Source organism: Zonotrichia albicollis, chromosome 5, assembly GCF_047830755.1.
Source record: "Zonotrichia albicollis isolate bZonAlb1 chromosome 5, bZonAlb1.hap1, whole genome shotgun sequence".
In the NCBI taxonomy this organism is placed as follows: domain Eukaryota; kingdom Metazoa; phylum Chordata; class Aves; order Passeriformes; family Passerellidae; genus Zonotrichia; species Zonotrichia albicollis.
In genome coordinates this window covers 11,034,836-11,056,464 of record NC_133823.1, presented here as the reverse complement: position 1 = coordinate 11,056,464, position 21,629 = coordinate 11,034,836, and the positions used below count along the sequence as shown (strand labels likewise).

The 21,629-nt window shown below is 37.3% G+C and overlaps 1 protein-coding gene across 4 annotated transcripts in view; it reads right to left on the bottom strand.

Annotated features, from left to right (window-relative positions):
• The window catches only part of LRBA (LPS responsive beige-like anchor protein), a 368,802-nt gene that overhangs the window by 73,888 nt on the left and 273,285 nt on the right, over positions 1-21,629 (bottom strand). For all 4 annotated transcript variants that reach the window (XM_074540769.1, XM_074540771.1, XM_074540770.1 and 1 more), the window contains one exon: positions 17,240-17,392. In XM_074540769.1, coding sequence (XP_074396870.1) covers positions 17,240-17,392 — 153 coding nt within the window. The remainder of the gene's footprint in view (positions 1-17,239; positions 17,393-21,629) is intronic.

The window sequence follows — 21,629 nt, the reverse complement described above, 5'->3', positions numbered from 1 at the left end:
CTGCCACGGACTGGGTGCTCCACAGCTTTCTGAGGATCTGAGGCTCATCCCTACATCCTTATGGAAGTGAGAACCACTTCTTCTTGCAGCAGAATCAAGCCTTGGCACAAATGCTGGAAATATTCACCTGCAAAATGATTTCTTTCTCATGCTGTACTAATCAAACTGAATCTCCTCCTTACACAGTGCCTGGGACAGAGACTGTCTAACCAAGGGGCCTGGCACTACACACTCTGCCATTTCCAAGATCCAGGATTACGTGTCCCAGACAAATCAGCACTTTGCCTGTGCTCAGAGGCACTGCCAGCATGTCACCTGTGTGAGCAGAAAACCTGAAGTTAGGGATGTACCTCCTAGGTACTTATATCTACCTGCTCTTTTTATCTTTTAATCACTCTCAGCATTTGCTATGGCAATAAAGCTACCAAACATAACCACATATTCCTCTCCAATTTCATAAATTCATTTTTATTCATTAACAGAAAAGGCCTGTGCTTTCAAAGGCTCCCCCCCACCCCCTCCTTCCCTCCAATAAACAGCTTCTGAGCTGAAACAACTCAAAAATTTTCTGGAAAATGAGCATGCACAACACATACCTTACAATTTATTACAGCTGTTTTTGCAGACCACAGACTCATTCACAATTTACAATAGGCACTATTTTTCAACCAGCCAAAGCAATTATGTCATACACGTCCACATTCAGTATCAACAAGTAAAATCCTTAGAATTATGACAGTTAATAAAAGCTCCTCCAGTTCTGCTCCAACACCCTGCACAAGTTTCAATGGGATGCTCCTCTGAAAGCAAACTATGACCTGAAAATTATGTTTACAAGAGCTTATCTAGCATGTGATCTGCCTTGCATTAGTAAAGCTCAAAACCCCCCTTCAGGGCATAACAAATCTGGAGGTTTGTTGGCATTTTTTAATATATTTTCTATCTCACCAGGATTAAAAACAGGAAATCATTTGATGATATTTACTTATCTCTGTTGTTAACCTTAGTTACCTCTATTAGACTAGCAATTATGCCACTACAAAACCATAATCACTGGTCACAGCAAAAAGACACTTCACCCCAGACTGAATTGATGCTCATTTTAACAATGACACGCGAACAATTAACTGCTGCTACCTCCTTAAATCAGTGCTTCTCAACCTGCGGTTTGCAGATGCCTTTGGTCTATAGAATATTTCTAAGAGACCACAAAGGGTACAATTAAGCAAAGTCTTGGTTTAGTGTCACTCAGCTGAAATTTGCTACCCAGGAAAATGTAGCCTCAATGGAAGATTTCATGGGGTCTCAGAAAAAAAAAAACACTTGCAAGTCACTTCCATAGATAATTTTTTACGTGACAGAAGCAGACCTTGGAACTTTTACAATAGTTCTGACCTCTCAACTGCTGCAGGTGAAGAGTTTTCGCCACAAAACTGCAAGTCTGAAATGATCAGGAATTCCAGAGTAATGTGATTTCTGGTGGAACATTCACCTCTGTAGACAGGGTCTGGCAGATTCATTGTCTTTTTTCAGTTCCTTGCTCTGGCAGTGCTTATGGCTGTTAATAGAAGCCTACTGCTAGCTATTGCTAGTCAATAAAATCAGACTTCACCCAGGAAAACATGTCACTGACAGCCTAAGTCTCAGAGTACCCTCTTTTGCCCTGTTGCATATTACTTATTCTGAGTGATAAATTCCACATTTTTCATGGGAAAATCCTTTATGTACGTTACTGCATAGCAACTATCCAATAATACCTAAAAGGAAATTCTGGTTTTAAAAACATGTAGTGAATTCTTTTCTACCTTTTTCTATCAAAACAAACCAGTCTCACATACTCTGTAAGAGAAACAAAAGGAATCTACCTAGCCATATCTACATATGTTTATATGTATATTTACCCCATTAGGGAAAAAGTATATTGAATACTTTACCTTAGTTTAAAAGAAAGACATATCTAACAGCAAATATGACTCTGGTCTTCAGAGCAAACTTTCCTCTTCCTGTCTATTCACGGAATGCCAAATAATCATATTGGGCACAGATAAAAATAATCTGTACCTTCACATTAACAAAAAGAAATTGAAAATCCAGAATCCATTTATTTGTGGAAAGACTGGTAAGAACTTTATCAGAGCTCCTCCATCTTTAGATACTGGGATCCCATTAAACAATGAAAAAGTTTCATTTCTCATTCCCTACAAAGAGAGTGGTTATGTTATTTTTCAATGTATTTAAAAAAGATTTTTGCATTACACTCAACTTGTCCTGGAAAGATGAATTTCATCCCCTCTACAGGACTGCCATCTAATTCAACCCTAATTACCCATTTGCTAATCTATATTTTTGAGGGGTATCTAGTTTGATACAAGGGTTTCTCAAAGAGTGATTAGTTCCACAATTATTTTCACCAGACTTCATGGTCAGGCAAGATTTGCTGAGGTTTCAGCTGCAATATTGACTGAAGCAGTTTCTGCCCTGTCACACCATTTCTAGACTCTCCTTCTTGACACCCAGTTATACAAACATAACTGTCTGCTGGGCTGAATGGCAAAGCAAATGAGAACTGACCCAAACTAAAACCAACATTTTATCTTTTGTTTCAAAAGCTGCAGAATGCTTAATACTCTGAAAAATGCCACCTCTTAATACCTTCAAAATAGACACAGATAGTTAGCAGGGATGATAAGTAAGCATCTTTTGTCTCCTCTGCATTTATAAAATAGAAATTATACATTTGATACATTTGCCTCATCACATGAAGGTCATGTAAAGGTAACTTAGTAATGTCTGTGGATGATTCAGATACTACTGAGTGAACACCAAAGAAAAGGCCATGTAGGATGCTTTTTTTAGAAGAGAGTTCAAACAGCATGCAATAAATAGGGTTTGAAGCTATACAAATGTAGCAGTATGGAGAAGGAACAGAGCAATGCATTAAATGAGCTCTGTCCATCTTCTAGACTGAATGAAGTCAGCATAAAACAGCAGCCTGTGATCATTTACCTAGACATTATGTGTTGAGGTATTAGCTGAAGGGAAATGTATCTATCAGATATAGGTACAGATTCATTTTGTTTTTCAAGCAGAAGTCCATGAACTTATTCCACAAACCCTCCAAAGATGGAAAAACAGGAGTCCTTTATTATACAACATAGCATGTGAACATGTTTCTATGCTATCTGCAGTTGGTTTCCAACCTCATTAAAAATTCCAAAGCAGTAGTTGGTGTAGGACCACCATTCTGAGAGAATTCGCAACCAAAATACACTGTCTAAAGTTTTCCTATTGCTGCCTTTGTGGGAAGGCCCTTCAGCTGGCAAAGCAAAGAAGTGAAGGATGTGAATTCAGACATGTAATGACTGTAAGGTCAGCACATGACCACCAAGCATTCATGACCCCAAATTAAGAGGTATTACCCTCTATCTACTAATCCTTGGGTCACAAATGTACAGCCTTCCCCAAGAACATTAAAAATTCCTGAAATGTGCTTACAGCCCACTGCTTGAAAGATGGAAAGCTAACATGCATTAAGTGATCAGATAAGTCAAAGGGGCAGTTCTGTTCTCAAATACCATATTAAAAATGCCATGTCTTTTGGTCACCTTTTCTGTTAATGAAGATCACTACAATTTTACATTAATTTAATGTAAAACAGAAATACAACTATGTCCTGAAAATAAGAACTTGAATTTCACAGATTCTAACATTTTAAATCCCAAACAGAATTTTGAAGGATAATGAAAACAGAAGCAACATTTATCTCAGTAGCAAATGCAATCAGAAGGTATTTCTAGTAAAATCACAGCACATGTGACCCAGAAATTCAGTTCTACATTTTAGCAGAGTGGCTTTAAACTATGAAAGACTATTTTTATCAATCTCAGTGTTTTCACATCATATAGAACATATGAGAGGCTACAAGCCATTCTGTTTGTAAGGTTACACAAATGTTTTTACTAAGAATAGAAATCCAGCTTTTCATGCCATCTGAATGTTTATGTCCAAAATTTACTTGTTAAAATCAACTGCAGCATCTGCATTTCCCATGCATTATAGTTACCGCAAAAAAAAGTGCACTTTTTTTTCCGGAGAAGATAATTCCGGATTAAATCCTTCGTGGAGACCAAAGTTGTGTTAATCTTCTAGTTGTTATTAGAGCTCACTACAAACTTCATACCTGGTACATGAACCTAACATTTCAGGAAGATATCAAATAGATTTCATGTTATGTTCCTGCATTAGGATCTCCATGTAACCACTGGAGACAGTAAAGCTGTCTCTGTTTATCAATCAACCCATATCCCCGTCATTTTTGTATTTACAGACAGTAACACAAAGGGAAAAAAAAAACCCTCACAAAAACTGAAGCTATCTGGCCATATCTGCTGATTCATCTGTATAGTTTCACATTAATTTCTTGTGAAATTCTCTGCTTGCTGCTTGTATCACAGCTTTCTGCCAGCAAGCTCCACTGCCACTATTCATGTAACACTACCCTTTTTAGTCTCTTTGAAGAAAATGATCTTTGGACTGGAAAACCCCAATATGTGCATTTCATTGCCGTCTATAACTGTCCCTGACAAACATAAAATGTAGGGACTACTCCAGTTGAGTTTTTCTCCTTCCTTACTCTTTCACTTGTTAAGTCCTGAACCTCATAATGAAAGGAGCAGGAAAAGGAGAATGTTTCAGTCAGAGATGTGTGATTATGGAAGAACCATCCATCTCTAGGAAACCCTGTGGCTCACTTCAGGGAACACCAGCGGAATACATTCCTAACCTTGCTCCTGCACTGGGACTTGCTCTTGTTAGGGAAGTGACAAAAGTGACATAAACCAGAGAAGGCCATCTGGCGAGACCCAGCTTGCCAGGCGGTTTTATCTGATCCCCGAACACGCCTGCCCATCACCAGCCCAACCACACCGAGGATAATGTTTATATATGCTGCAGGACAAGGGTGCATAAAACAAATCCAAATCAGCAGGACTTAAAGCACTGGAAATAAAACTGAGCTAATGTGACGGTGCTGATGTAGCCAGAAACAAAACCAATGCTGAGTACACAGGATTCATTCATCTCAAGTGCACAGCCCAGCTCATGTCAGTCTCCTATAGCCACAATATCAAAATGGTAGCAAAAACAAGAAGTCAGCACACTGTTTGCACCTTGGGTACAAGGCCCTATAAATGTGTCACAATCAGGTTAAATGACACATACCATGGGAGGAATCTCAGCACAAAGCAAAATTTCTCAGTAAGCGGTCACTAGTGGTTACAACAATGCAAAAGGAACTTCCCTCCATATTTGGGAGAGAAACATCCAAACCCAAAGGAATAAACCTAAATATTGCTCTCTTCTTAAATTATTCTAAAGCACTAATCCACACAGGACAAACTGCAACTGGGGCACAGTTCAACAAACAAGAATGAAGGCAGAAAGGAACACAATCTGCCAAAAATCTGTGAAGAGCTTAGATCTGTCCACACTGACAGCAAAACTGAGCTTAAAATGGATGTGAGCCAAGTTTGTATGCAGCTTTGGAATGGGTTTTCCTCATAGTTTAATTCTGGTGTACACACAGCCCAAGGGTGTGCCTGCATGATGGGCTTGCATCAGTGTGAAGAGAGGATATTGACAGTGCACACGTCCAAGTCCATGCAGTAAAGGCTGCTTCATGTGCTTTTAGTATCTTAGAGAAAGCTCAATAAAGTAAATGAATATAAAACAAACATCTTTGAGATTATGCAGCAAATTTTAATTCTTAGGTTATTTATATAATTTTTGGCAAAATATATTATGAAAAGCCTGTTGTGAAAACAGTTATCCTGTGATTTATTATGAAAGCAAACAATGCTCCAGCAGCTCCTGGAGCATGCTTTCACTGTCCTCCACTCCTAATCCTCATTACAAAGTTCTTATTCTGCCTCAGAAAGCAGATGGCAAGAGATAATGTCAGTAACAATTAGGAAGCTTCACTGCCCTTAAGGAGTCTTCTACTATACATTTGCAATTTATTTTTTAAGAGATTATTAGAAACAAGATACTTTGCACTATTTTTATTCTAGCATGTGGTTTGGAGCATTCTCAAAACAATTACACAGGTTTTGTTTTGGTGTGTGGGGTTTTTTTTTTTCCTTTAAACAATGGAAAATGTTGGGGACTTTATTAATTAAAAATAAACATTATAAATGAAGCTTCCAGCATTATTTTTATTCTACACATTGCAAAACTAAACCCACTTGAGTTTCCTAATATTTTAAATCAATTTCCTCTAAACTACTTGCATGCTGCTGAACCTTTCATGTTTTTATGAGCCCAGTTCAACTCTCACTAACAACTAACTTGGATCAGGTCCAACATTTAACTGTAGTTTAGAAAATCCCTTCCATTTGGAAAGGACAAACTCAAAGGACCTCACAAGAGTATATATTATGTCAATTTATCAATGCAGAATATCAATGCTTGTAACCTATTTGAATGCCAGATATATTTTTGCTATTATTAGTATCTTTAATGTTGCTTTACAAGCTGATGCTTTTTAATAACAATATTAGTCTACCTAAATAAAATCCAAATAGGAAGGACTATTTCAGAATGCAAAAAAGAAAAAAAGCTGAGATTTAATATAACTTTTTTATTGGAGACTTATTTTGAAACTTTAGTGTTAGAGAAAATTTCTCTCAAAAAAAAGTAAGCCAGGCTGTCTCAGCCAGCCTTCTCTGAGTCACACAAATATTATCTTTGTGTAGATACATCCTCCACTATCCTCCTACAGAGCAGCTACATTAATGGAAGATCCACCTGCTTGCTGTTGCTGATTAAAGTTTCCCCCTTCCCAAATTCTACTCCTCAGATCTGCCACAGACACTGGCAAGTGAGAGCTCTCCAACATGATTCAGCCAAACTGATCCTAGATAGGCAGCCAAAACATTCTTTAAGTACTTGAACTAACCTGAACAGGATCAGGTGAGCACAAGCACGAGAAACTCCAGCTCTCATGTTTTTTACTAATGGTCCTTTACTTCATGCTTCAAAAGCAGAACAATTGTATTGATTTAAATTGCAGAGTATAGCAATTTGAGCTATTTGAGAATGAAATAAAGAAATTTAAAATGGCCCTTTATTGGATTTGGTTCTGTAGGTGACTCTGCATCTCACAAATATTACTAATACAGATCAATAGATCAGCAAGTATTTACTTAAAGGGAGACTTCGTAGCTAGCATAAGCAGCCTTTTAACTAATAAAGACTGAGAATAAAAATTACAGCCTAAGAGATCTGGGCTTGCTCGAATTCCTTCACAAAGAGAAACTGGGAAAAGAATTCTCTGGCCTTTATCACTTAAGGTGGACCAACCATCTGACCAAAGCAACCAAGTGCCCAGAACATTTATGACTCATGTGAACATGACCTGGATTGTTAAAAACCTGCACTTTTTTGCCAAGTACATTCTCTTTTCTTGACTAATGGGCTATAGTTTGGCCTCTCCTTAAACCAAAAGGGCTACACCTGAACTTCCAATTAAAGGGTAACAACTGGCAGATGTGAGGGACCATCGCGCAGGAGGTTGACACTGAGCAGATGGGCTGGGGTGCAGCAACCTTTTCCATCAGTTTCCACCCACTGCTTTTGCAAAGGCACATAATCACCAGGAGCCTGACACTGCCTTTCTTCAGGCAGCAGCACGATACTCCCTGCAGAGCCCAGGGCTGCTATCATCAAACTGGGACCAGGATCAGGGCTAACCAGAGCCTGGCCAGCTCCACAAGCCCACACTGCTCGCTGCTGCTTAATGAGATAACTCCAACAGAGCAAACAGAGGTTTCCACTCAAGAATGTTTGTACTTCCACTGCAGCATAGCTGACTATGGCATTTGCTGTGCAAGTGCCATAAATGGGAGAAAAATTTGTAAATCAGTCACTAAAATAATAACTTTTGTTAGAAAAGGCTTTTTCATGTTATTTTGGTTATTTCATGTTATTTCAGCTAAAAGCACAGCTCCACAAACATCTGTCCCTGAACAAAGACACAATTGAGGAAATTTGGTGAGGGGTAGGAAGAAGAGGTGGGGAGCTCTCCTTAGATACATCCCCTAAGTTTTTGGAAACATGTCTTCAGATTTTTCTTTCTATAAAGCCTAAAGATCTGTTCTAATAACTAAAACAACATTAATAAGGTTAAGAAAAAGATACTTCTATTTATTAGAGCAAGCAGAGGTGGGTACTATTTCTGTCATATTTCTCTGAGTTTGTCTTAACTGCTGAATGTAAGATCTTGTAGTTCATATTACTTGTTTTGTACCACATAAACTAAGTATGCTTTTATTTGTATAAATGTCTCTCTCTGATTTCTGAGTATTATTGTTACATTTCCGAGTCTAATTAGACACTTTTTCAAAAATATTGCCCCGTAGCAAAGTTAAATTGATCACTTCTTGAACAACTTTTATGTCCCCATATTACAAAATAAAGTCATTTCCTGATGCATCTTCTCAGTACTATACATTATACTGTAAGGTTTTCTTATGCTCTTTCTTATCTCTTTTCTTCTAGGAACAAGAAACTCTTTCCTCATACCAGAGTTCCTCCTCCATCCATATCATTGTCAGAAGCTTTCTCCGTACCCCAGATGGTTTTAGCAACATTACTCTTCCTCATCCCAGGAGTGGAGTCTTGCCAGGAAAAAGCACCAAAAGCAAAGCCTCAGCTGACTTCTTTTTGTATCCTTCCATGTAGGGCACAGATGGTCAGGTTTCCTCAGCCCCTCCCCTTCTTCAGCTGAAAACCCCAGCTCCATGTATGCAAATATTGACAAAAACCTCACCTCCTTTTCCAACACTTAGGATGGAAACTTCTCTACACTGACTCACTGACTTTATTACAAATACTTTGTTTTGAGCTACACATCAAATTCAAATTTACCAGAATGTTTTCCCATATGGTCCATAAACAGACACAAAAACAAATCAAACACTGTATCCTACCACGTCTCTCGCCAGTACATTTGCTGTATGAGAGTCCTGATCTCCTTACAGGAGCAATAACTTGGCTATTTCTTTGCAAGGCCACTTGCAATCACAGACTGTAAGTTTCAGTAAATAGAGTAAAAAACTGTCATATCTTTCAAACTCTTTTTTTTCCTCCCTTACCACTAAGCTTGTGAAGCAATTTTTACATGTTACTCAAAATTCTTGATACATTTTCAGCAGTTATCAGTCCAGGCACAACATTTGCAGAACAGACAAAGAGAAGACAGACAGATTTAGTGAACACCTGTTAAATGGGGCAGTAGCTCCAGCACAATTGTTTCCCACTTCATTTCACACAGTAATAACTTTAATGTCCTCCATGGACTCGCTTTCAAACACCAGTTCTACAGCATCACACAACAAAAGAGCTGAAAGCAAATTTAATTGTCTAGATTGCTTCCAATCATCTTATTTTTGGATAAAAGCAAATATACTTACTTTAAGTTTTTTTTTAAACTGTATCTATTCAAACTGTGTTATATTCAACATTCTATAATCTTTCCCAACTGCACAACATTCTCCTCCATGTTTTAATATTTATCTTTTCTATGGTAAATTCTTTTACCTCATTAGGAAATCTGCATATCCCATCAATCTCTTTACAGTCCATACTTTTAGTATAGGCTTTGTTTCCTTTTGACTCTTATACATGTATCTAGGCTTTTCTCTCTGTTAAATCTCCTGGTTTAATTTTGCTGTCAGTTAAAATATTTGCACATTTTAGTTTTATTCCAGCTCACCTTGCTTAGTTAGACTCCACTAACACAGACACATTACACATAAGTGTGTAGTGTCCTAACAATTGGAAATTAATTAGAACTAATTTTAGAATGTAATAGGTTATGGCTTTTTTTTTTTTAATGAGAGAATTAGGCTAGCCTTATTCAAGACCTTAAAGTTTTAGAATTATGAAGTGTGGCAAATTCTGACACCAGCTTCTTTAACTAATTTTTTCACAATAGTAAAGACAGACTGTCTATGAGTGTTTTAACTTTTCTTCATTCAGGAAGACTGGCATCTATCCCACTCTCAGAAATTACTGAACTACAAGCATGTGTGGACTTTTTAAAAATAATTCTACACTGTTTACATTCTTGAAGTCCAGAGTTTGGTTCTAATTTCTATAAAGTAACTTGCATGCAGTTTAAAGAGATGGTAGGAATTGCAGACATAACCTAAAGAAGGAAATGTTATGGAAAAAACAGACTTTTAAAACTCTGCTTTTCCTTCTATTTACCAAGATGAAATGGATAGAAAATAGATCAAGGCTTTTGACTAGCAAATGATGATCTGCTACCTAGGTTACTGTTTTCATTGAAAAGGCAAAAAAACAGTTTCTTTCCATCATCACATATATTTCATTATGTATTAACTTTGTCCTACAGATGCATCTCTCCAGTGTATTCCATCATATATATTATGCAAATCCCATCTCCCAGTATTAGCCTATTTTGCTGTATTATGAAACCCAAACTGAATGCTTTCAGTATTCTTACCTTCAAAAGCACAGTTTGGGATCACTTTTAATTACTTCCCTCATATTCTTGAATTTATTTTACTCTCTCTATATTGTAGTCTTATTTACAAATTAAATCAATAAAAATTCATATATGAAAATTAATAAAGCCACAACTCCAACAGAATTGGATTTAAATAAACATGAATTTCTGGCCATATTTCTTAGATGGCACTTCAATAAAAATAAGTTACACATGCAGTCAATTTTTCACACAGAAAAATTAGTCCACATTTTTTATTCACAGATTTTCAGAATCTTTTCTAATAGGCCATATATCACATTCCTTTAGAAATATTTCCTCTTTGCTTTTCAAAAATGTCTTGTATTGAATGATTTTTTTAATTTTCCCTCCAGAATGCCAACAGATTAGGTTTTTGCCTGCACCAATTTCACCTATTTGTGGTTATGCTTGCATTGCTAAGGTTATTCTACATTCATCTTCAGATCTGAATAAAGTGATTCAGAATGGGTAAAAAAGTCTCATTCTCCCCCTTTCTATGAATAATAATCAGACCTGTACATGATATAATTAAATCAAAAGATTGCTCACAATTTCCCAGGTTTATTGATTCTACCCTGCACACAAATGTTTCTATGTCAAAGACAAAGGTTCTAACTTTTGGAAAGTAATTATAAAAGTGGAAAAAATCCTGCACAAGCACAGATAATGAAATTGTCACATGTGTGCTGAGCTGGCAGGAGATGACCCTGAGTGGTGCAGGAACACAGATTTACCAATGCACCAAATGCAAAAGCAGACAGCTTTAAGCTAGCACTGGTATTCCACATGGAGAAACTGAAAGGGAAAACCAGACACTGACTAGAACTGCACACTGGAGTCATGGAAGTGCTTCTCCAGGAAAGGAGGAATCCTGCTGCTTCATTCACACACCAGCCTGCATTCCCTTCAGCTGTTTGAGAGATCACCTGTGCCCCTCTCCCCTCTGCCTGCTAAGTGCACACACAGCGGAGCCCCTGTGCTTCCCAGGACTGCCTTGTTCCCATAGATGGGGGGGGAAAAAAAGCATTTAACAATATCAACCTTTTATACAGATGAAATCCAATATGCCAGCAGACTGGACCTTCCACACCCAACTCTGCTGAAGAATACTATTCCTGACTGGAATATTAGACTGCTACGTTTCTGAGACTTCTATGGATGAAAGTGTTTATCTTGCCTGATGCAAGGAACCTTGCCTCCTGTATAAAAGTTTTTTCATAGTTACATCTTGAAAAACCATAAAATGAATGTAGAATGATGCTTTAATATTCACTGGCCATAGTTATGTTTAAACATACAGCTATTTTAATTGCATTAACATATAGCTATTTTAATTGCATAATGCACATTCGTAGCATAGAAATAAAAGAATTTGTCACGAAAAGCAAAGCTACAGATTATTTTTATAGATATCTTTTCTATAATAATTTATGAAAGTGATTTTTGCTAAAAATTATAACACTTGTAGCGTTATTAGACACTCTCCATTCAGAGGATATTGTATAGATATTGTTTTGTATATAGATTACAATCTTCAAAGAAAAGGCACAAGAATACACCAAATATCAGGAATAGAAATTCAAGTAACAGTTCAGAGTCTGAAAGAACTGATATCAATTCTCAAATTCTGTGAACATCCCACATCAGCCTGGATTGCTGGAAGCATTTTCATCCCTCAGTGTACACAGTTCCATCTGCATTCCAGCTTTTTAGGACCACATCCAATTCCATGAAGACCAGAATCTCAAAGTAGGTGCTGCACACATTACAACTCTAATGTTGCTGGTTAAGCCTGGTTTACATTTTACCCTTTTTTCTGCTCTCTAATGTTTTTAACATATTGAATGGGTCAGCTGTTATCAGGAATACACAACTAATGATCTAGCAATCTATTGCTAGTAATGCCCACTTCTAAGCCTTAATTCACACAGATAGTATCACATTATGGTATAATTTGCTGTAACACATTTTCAAATACACAGCTGTGGAACCAGGAAAAATTTTTCCAGAGATTTTTCCAAGATAACACACACAAAAATTCCTGTACATTCCAGGATTTAACCCAGTATCTATATTTGACTAATAGCAATAGTCTTAAGAGACTGAAAGTAACATAATTTTTTCAAAGCCAAGTTTTGTTTTTTCACCCAACACACAGAACCTGCAGTTCTGAGCACTGTTGTGTGAGAGCTGGCAGGGGATGCTGCTTTTCCAGTGTAGCCTGGTATAAGTTGGAGTTGCTTGTGCTGAAAATAATGCCCCATATCAACTGATAATGATCCTCTAATTCTCACAGGAGATTTTTCTTACCTTAGACAGTTCTAAAAACTGATTCATTGTGCTCCACTAAAATTTGTACTGGGGCAAATGACTGCCCTACCCTTCCTTTCCATTTTGCTTTTCATGATTCTGCCATCTTTACTTTTGTGTATAGCATCTTTATGTATTTAAGCATTTCATTTCTTTCAGAAAGCTTCCAAATACTACATTTTCAATTATTTGAAAATTGGATTTCAAAACTTTCAGTCCAGCACAGTAATCTCATCACTTTTCTAATTTGTCTTGCATTTTCCCCAGTATTGAACAAAATGGATAAACTCCAAATCATGAAAGGACTAACTGCAATAAAGCACTAAAACACTTAAATTGAGATATATTGTGGAAAGCTGTCTTGACAGACCTCAATGACTTCATTATCATTGAAGCAATCTAATTCTCAAAAAGCTGAGGCTCATCAAAGCTGTGTGAAATTTAGTTATTATCTGTTAATTAATAGTTTCAAATTAATTCTTCCCAATTCAGACATCCAACTTTCAATGACAGGACAAAATAGATTACTTTACCATGCAGAACAGAATTTCCTTATTGAGATTTTTAGCTATTTCTAACTATCAGTGGGAAGCATAGGGCTTTTCCCTGGCTTTCACCTGGTCTTTGTAAATGTCTACTTATTTATGCATGATACAAAGGGCATTTAAAATTTCTATCAGCTTGAATGCAGTGATTATTTCTAGGTCCAACACATGAAATTAAATTTCTAAAATAGAAAACTGTTCTAAAGGAGAGCACCTAACATAACTAAGACTGTGAAGCCAAGAAAAGATGCCACAAAAATCTAAGTTTTAAAGGTTCTATCTGTTTCTGTGTCTGAAAACTGCTGCTAAAGGTTTTGTTTAGGACTCCTGTATCCAAACCACATTTGAGCATCTATCTCTTTATATTCTCCCAAGTCCACTTCCCATTCCTATTTCCTGTAGGCCTTTCAGAAGCATGGGAGAACCAAAAACTGTTAGGTATTTTTATTAAGTATCAGATGAAGTCTGCATCCTCCCTTTCACTCACATACTAAATGCTAAGGATAGTACAATTTAGAAATAGTAAAGTAAGGATGCAACAGTATGCTGCATTTGAGATTTTTCTGTGTTGTTGGGGGGAGGAATTATAATTTTATTTTGTTTAAAAATTTGTGGGTTTTACTCTTATTAAGCTAATACTATAACTGTTATTACACACGTATTTATAAAATGATGAATTCAGACAATAATATAGTTATTGTTAATTGCATCTGTATAAACTGAAAAACACTTTCAGATGTCTTAGCACTTATTTCATGGCACTAAACATAGTATGCCTGAGCTTTAGAGGTATATAATAGTGTTTCATTATGGTAAAAACACAGTCACTTTTCCATCAAAATCTGGACTGTATCAGAGAAAAATACCCTATCCTCCTACTGAGTTATGTCATTACAAAACATTGTATATCACGGACTAATACATAATACCAACTACATGCAGAAGCAATAGATGCACTTTGGAGTTCTTTGTATTGCTTAGAATGACATCCTGATGCTACCATTTAGCTCATGATAACATTATATCAATCAAAATCCAGTTTTAATTATACAACATTTTGCTTATTCTCACAGAGCAAACACAGACAAAATGCAACGACCTATTTCAATTAAAATACACACTTTACAGAATTAAAAATAAGTTGGAAATCACTTTAAATCAGCTATCAGCCTGTCAATTAATGCTCTGAACCCCTGCTATTGACCCAGTACTGTACAAGCTGTTATTATGCACTGTCCTACGTATCATCTGTTCCCCGCGCTGCTCTGTTCCAGAAAGACAGACAGCTGCAACAGAATATCCCTGTTCAACCTGAGGACCATCTGACTTTAATTGTAGCACACAGCTTGATGTGGGTCTGGTTATGAGAAGCTGAAGTATCACACTGCAATAATCTGGAGAAGCAGAAAGCTGCCAAGGCGCGGCTGCAAACGGGGCTCGCGCTGTCTGCCTGCCTGACGGGCTGCAGGAAATATGATTAATGAGCAAGGCATAATGATATCAGGAACCCGATTAGCACCACAGAAAGGTCACAGATCAAAGTAGTATGCATTTCATGAGCTCCAATCGTTGGATAAGATCTGGGGACTTAAAGAGGTAAATTCAAATGCAAAGCGGAAAAAATATCTTTGTGTCATAGCTTACAAAATGAGCACTAGAATACTGTAATCCCTATTTTGTCTGAACCAGGAGACAGCAAGGAATTATTAGCTGAATACATCAGCCCATGCCACATTGTAGCAAGCTTTTCTTGATCACAGTAGTGTGGATCTGAGCTTTAAGCATTCTCCCTAAACTATTCCACTTGAAAAAGAAACTATGCTGATTTGATGCTGATGGTATTCAATCCACCAAGTATTAACAAGGAAAAGCAATTTAATATTTGCATGTAATTTTCTCAGTGTTATTCCACTGCAAAAGTGGCAGATCACAGAGGGCATCATCCACGCCAGCCAGGCCCACTACTCCTGGATAAGTTCAACTATGTCAGACAGAAGCAGTTAATGTAATTCATTGGCAGAGAGGCTTAAATTTAATGCTACCAGACTGACCAAAATTTGGTCCCCTAATTACAGAAACAGCATCAAGGACCTACAGCCGTAGGTCCTACCCATTTGGTAGGACACCTGACATCATCTGGATGATGTCTGGCACACTTTAATACCAACACTTGACAAATTATTTCTTACTTTTGTAATTGGTTTAAGCCTTAAAAAAAAAATCAATTTTTTTCTGTGCAATTAATACTGGAAAACTGTAAAATTTCATGCTGAGAATATTGCACAAGAACGAGATATCAAAGAGAGCTGCAAGAAAGGCAGACAGGCAGACATGAGCAAGAGATTGGGAAATGAAGGAAGAACGAGGGAATGGTAGGACAGTGCATACAGAGAAATGAGGGTGAGAAAACCTGGCCCATGGCTTGAAATGAGGAAAAATAATTAAGAGCTAAGATCTTAGGCAATGTGCAAGTGGGAGATTAACTTCCCAGTGGGGAAAGCCAGATCTGTAACTAATAGAATAAAAGTATATTTTAATGCAAAATCTAAAACAACAGTCATGAGAGATCAAGGCCACCTTGACAGATGTGCCTTTGACAAGTCTGCTCAAGAACACAGCTTGGCATTTCCCCAGGTTACTCTGAAGCACCAGCACATGCCAAGCTCACAGAGGTGCCAGGCTACCTCCCTTACCTATCACCACTACTCCTGCTAAATGTTACTGTATTTCATATCTCATTCAAATAAAATTTGCACATACACATGGATGAAGGAAAACAATAAATCCACCCAACGTTCTTTGTGATTCTATGGTTCATCTACCACTGCCTTCAGGAATCTAGGCCACAGAGCATTTCTGAACACCATGGTATCATGTCACCAGTATTAGTGCAGTGTAAAACATTCTAATTAACTTCTGAACCACAGATTTCTTCTGATGTTAAGGTTCTCCAATGTTATGAAGCCTGACGTGCCACCAACAACAGAACTTCAATTCCCATACCCTGAAGGATGTTATCCTGATAAGCCTGGTATCTGAAAGGTATTTGAGAGTTTCCATGCCTCAATTCACTATTTCCCAGTTAGCTGGCTACCACATAAAACTGCAGCCTCGTACTTCAAGATTTGCTAGGAAAAGCTTCTGTTATTTATTTCAGAATGCCATCAATGCAGAACTGTTTCATTCTGAGAAGAGCCTAACACGGCTTTTGAGAATGTGCTGAAACACCAGCAGTGATAGTGTAATAGCTATTCCATAATTCATTTCACTGCCCAGAAGGCACAGTGAAGATAGGCAGTGCTAACAACTGCATTTCCCAAAACAGGGAAGACAATCAGTAACACAGGTTTGAGAATGAAACAGGCAAAGGAGAATTTAGTTTTATTTTCTTGTGCAAAAGGCTCTGAAAAATATCAATTTAATGGAAGAGATGGCAGAAGATTGAAAACGCCTCTTTGGAGTCACACAGACACGAAAATTCAGAAACCTCAAAATCACATCTAAGTCACAAATATTTTTATGACCAAACAAGCTTTTTCAAGCTTTCTGTCAAGTGATGATTTTATTAGCTCTTTAGAACCACAAGAGCTGACATAGAAAAAGGGTAAAATCTCCTGCACATTTAGACCACATTCAAACATTTTTGACCAAATCTAAGACGGAGAATACTACACTCCTTTTTTCTTCCTACACTTGTAAATCTGTATCTTCATATAATTTCAGACATAGTTCTATGTAAATTATAAATATACATTTCAGGCGAAGATGTAAATTATTTCAGAAGAATCTTTCAGGACAGAAGGGACTGGACACTAGAAGAGAGCCATCTTACCAGTCTGTTTATGCGAACAAATTCTTCTGGGGTTTTGGCCCATGGTGGAAGTTCAACATCAGACACCACTGTTCCATCATCCATCACTCCCAGATTGTAATTGTTGCTGTTGACAAATATCTCTGGGAGGTAATAAAATTCAGGAATCAATTCCTGTAGACAAATGAAAAACAATGCCATGTCATAAATTCTGTCAGAGGATGCATTGTGTCACGTTAAAAAAAGTAATTAAAAGGATGGAATTAGGAAAAGAGAATATATAAAATTCTCCCATAGACATCCTCCTCCTTCCCTAGAAGGGTCCCCTTCTGCAATTTCTAGAATTCAAACCTGTAGATATGATGACTCCATAGCATGCTTTTAACATGACAAAGAACTGAGACACAACAGGCTATAAAATGTCAGAACATTGGTTTTGTTTGCATGTTATGCACTGAGAAACTTTAAAAAACAAAGTAATGAACACCACATGGCACAGATAATATTTAGCAGAAAGGCACAGACAATCAATGATGGTAAAACGTTGTGGAAAACTGATTCTTTCACATATTAGTACAATACACATTTAAAATGCAAATGCAGAAATGGCAATCTACAGTTGGGTGAAACCAGCATCATAGATATTAATTACAAAGGTGTGAAACCCAGTTATAGTCTTGTTCTCTCTAATGTAAAAGGTCTAAGAACCTAATGTTTAGGCTATTACCTAAGATTGTTCAATGTCCAGAAATAGTTTTTTTTGTGAATTCCAAAATACCTAGAGTTACACCACATGTTCCATAAAAACAAACAAAGAAAAAACCCCACAAAGCTGAATAGAGTCAATATTTTTCTTTCACATAAAGTGAATTTACTCAATTATGTGTCCAGTCTATAAATTACAGGGAAGAACCACACAAGATTTCATGCACAAGAGACAAAAAGACAGGGATTTCACATAGTTATAAGGTCTGCACTAAATTCCTTGCCAGATCATCACTGCTGTAAACAAGAGATGTTTTTGATGTTCCAGGCCTGTGCTGAACAGGACTGGAACTCAGCATTTACACCTCCCTGGCTGACCTGCTCTGGCATCTCTGCTGGCACAGCTACCATGCCTGAGGAAAAACAGTACAGGAACTGTGATTTCTAAGTCTTCTCAGAAAAACAAAGTGATAGTAATGGCTAAACAAAAATATTATTAAGCAGAAAATGACGCATTCTAGTGCAAAACTGAACATAACGTGCTAAGAAGGAAAATTACCCCTAAGGATTTCCTCCTGGATAAGTGGATTTTCTTGTTTTGCAAACAGACCTGCAACTTCCTAAGTTGTCGTGCATTTTATAAAATACACAGTAGGTAATACATAAATTTATCCAAGTTAATGGGATTAGAACCTTATTTATACACTTACATAAAAACATCTGCAATGTCTGGGTATAACACTTAATAGAAAAAGCCCATAAAGATGTAACACACATATTTCTGCCCTATATTTTAAAGGTAGATTGTTTGGGTAGGTTTTTTTGGTTGTTGGGTTTTTTGGGGGTGTTTTTGCGGAACTTGATGTTGAGACTTGCAAACCTAGCAATTTGATGGATTTAGAAAAATTGAGCCACTAAATTAGAGAATTTACTTCCTTTGTAAAGAAAGGATCAATACACACAATTGCTTCAGGAAGTGTATTTCATAGCAAATGAGTGGTGTAAAATTGGTCTTCCATACAGCAAATGCAAGCTGCAGGCCACTTGAGAAGCAGGAAAAAAAATCAGACTGCCTCAGTGGCTTTGTCTACCGTGGGTGGAGGATGTGGCCACACCACAAGATCAGCAGATCAGATCTGAAACGCAGTCCTGACATGGGTCAGCAGCTCAGTGGTCTCCAGGATAGCCCCTGAGGGCCAGCTATGGCATGAGCAGCTTTCCAAAGGGCTGAGTGCAAGGAGGAGGTCATCAGATTGTGGGCAAGATCAAGCCGGAGTAGCCAGGGCAAAGACAGGAAAGATCAAGCAGGAATTAAGCTATTATCACCTCCATCCTTGTGTGAAACACTGCTTGGCTTTGAATTGTACATCTTTTTGTTTACAGTCCCCTAATTAACTAGGGTAAAAAACATGCTTCTGTACCAAATGCTCGACAAGTAGTTGATAAAAAAGAGATTTGAAACTATTTCACTGCATAAGAACAAGAATGTAGCAAGGATAAGCACTGTAAAAAAAAATTTGTAAAAAAAGGTAATACTGAGGTTGGTACAGTTTTTATCATCACAGAAACCAGCAAAGAAAAAGCAGAGACACAGGACTATTAATTTGATAGCAGGACACACCACAAACATGAAACCATACCCTGGTTCTGAGCACTTAAAATACAAGCTCATTACATATGTTGCCAATGCTTTTATTTCTTCTTTAAATATGTATCTGTACAGCTATTCATTAGTTTCTTTCAAGATCAGAAAGCATTTGGCTTTTTAGAACACATTGTTTTCATTAGGTTACACAGAAACAATATGCTGGAAACTTCAAAATTACCTGTAATTTCTACTAGTTTGACTATTAGAAACTTTTCATAAAGCTTTTCATTACTCCAGAAATGAGTTTTCAGAAAGTATTTCACTGTCACCATTATGATAAATTTCTACAAAAGGAGTTTCTTTGTTACGTGATTTTCTTCTCTTGGCCATGTGCTAACATTTACCCATGGAAAAAGGGAGTGCAAACAGATGCATGTGGCCATTGGAAATGAGCTGTATTTAGAGCCCATTTTAATGCCTTTACGCAGGTGAAAATTATAACATTAGTTAAAGTTTTTCCTAAAACAGCAAAAACATCTGATCACAAAATATTAATTTTTATCTAGTAAGCAAATGTTATTCATGTATTTGGCAGCTGCAGCCCTTAACAGTCCTCCTCAACTGTTTTTGTGGGGTCTTCTTTTTTCTTAAAATCTTCAAATCACATTTTGAAGATTTTAAGAAAAAACAAAAATTGAACTGACATTAAGACAGCAGATGCTGACCCATGTGTGCAACTCCAGAAATAACAGAACCTCCTGGAGACATGAGAATGTCAAAAAAAAAAAATGGATGCACTTTTTGCTTGTTTTGCATGGCAGGAGGAATGAGTTAGTACATGTTTTCACACAAACATCACGTGAAGATGCAGGACCAGACATGAGAGGCCAGAATGGAGAATCCTTTAAAATCTCACCTGGAACGGTGACAAGGACTGGACTAACACAAGGCAAATACAGCCTCTGCATGGATATTCTGTCAGCTTCTTATAGCTAAACGGTTCTAAACTAATCCATGCTTCTGATTTGTAAAATCACCAAGTGTGGGGTCTGTAGTTCTGTCTGCACAAATTTCCTTCAGCTGTTCTAAAACTGTTTCCTGGCAGTTCCAGTGGAAGGTCCCAATGGCCATTTTGGGGAACCCAGTAAATGTGAGTTCCTTATTTGCACTTCTATGCATCCTTCCAGGTACTACAGACCTCCATGCTCATCACATTCTTCCTCAGGGATCTCTTTTTGCAAGCTAAAGGATTCTAGTCAGTTTAGTTTTGTTCCCTCTGCAAGTCTTCCTTCCAACTAAAAATTTTGGCTCCCTCCATACTGTTTCTAACTCTGCTGAGTGAGTCCCTTCTAAAATTTTCCATAGTCAGCACATGTACAGAAATGGTAAAACTGTCCCATATTTCTTTTGTTTAAATTTCACAGAAAAAGCCAAAACATCTCGATGATTTGTTGATGCTCTTGTTTTAGGACTTGTGTTCGGAGATTCCTTTTTGAAATTTCCCTGTTAGAACTCACCATTTCTACAAGTAAGAGACAAGAGATCCGTATGGTAAGCAACACTTCAGTTGTTTTGCCATGCTTTTCACTACAACTGAAAAATGAACACGTTGCCTTATACATCAAGAGTTCTATCATCATTATAGTGCAAGGATTCCATATCTCCAGAGTTTTGTACCTCCTCGATGTTTCTCACAGGCAGCTCCTCTAAGCACTGACTGTCCCTGATCCTTGCAGCAGCCATCTGACTCCAGATCCTACCAATCCACTCTTTTATAACACTGCTCTTATTGGCTACAGGTGTGGCCTGTTAACATCAGGCCTGCTCCTGATCTTTAGTGATTGGTTCAGCTGCAACTCGTTGGGGGACAAGATTACATTCTATACCACCTTCATTTACCCACACTGTATCCCCCTACAGGAGCACACAGACAATATCAACATAAATCTAACACTCAGTACCTACTTTAAAAAAAACGTGCCATATCAGGATTATTATTAAAATAAGTAATAAAATTCTGCATAAAACAAAAGTACTATTTTTCTCTAACAAAAATTGCCCTATAGCACATAAAAACAATGATTTCTAAGGAAAAGTCACTAAAAATATTTTTTTACA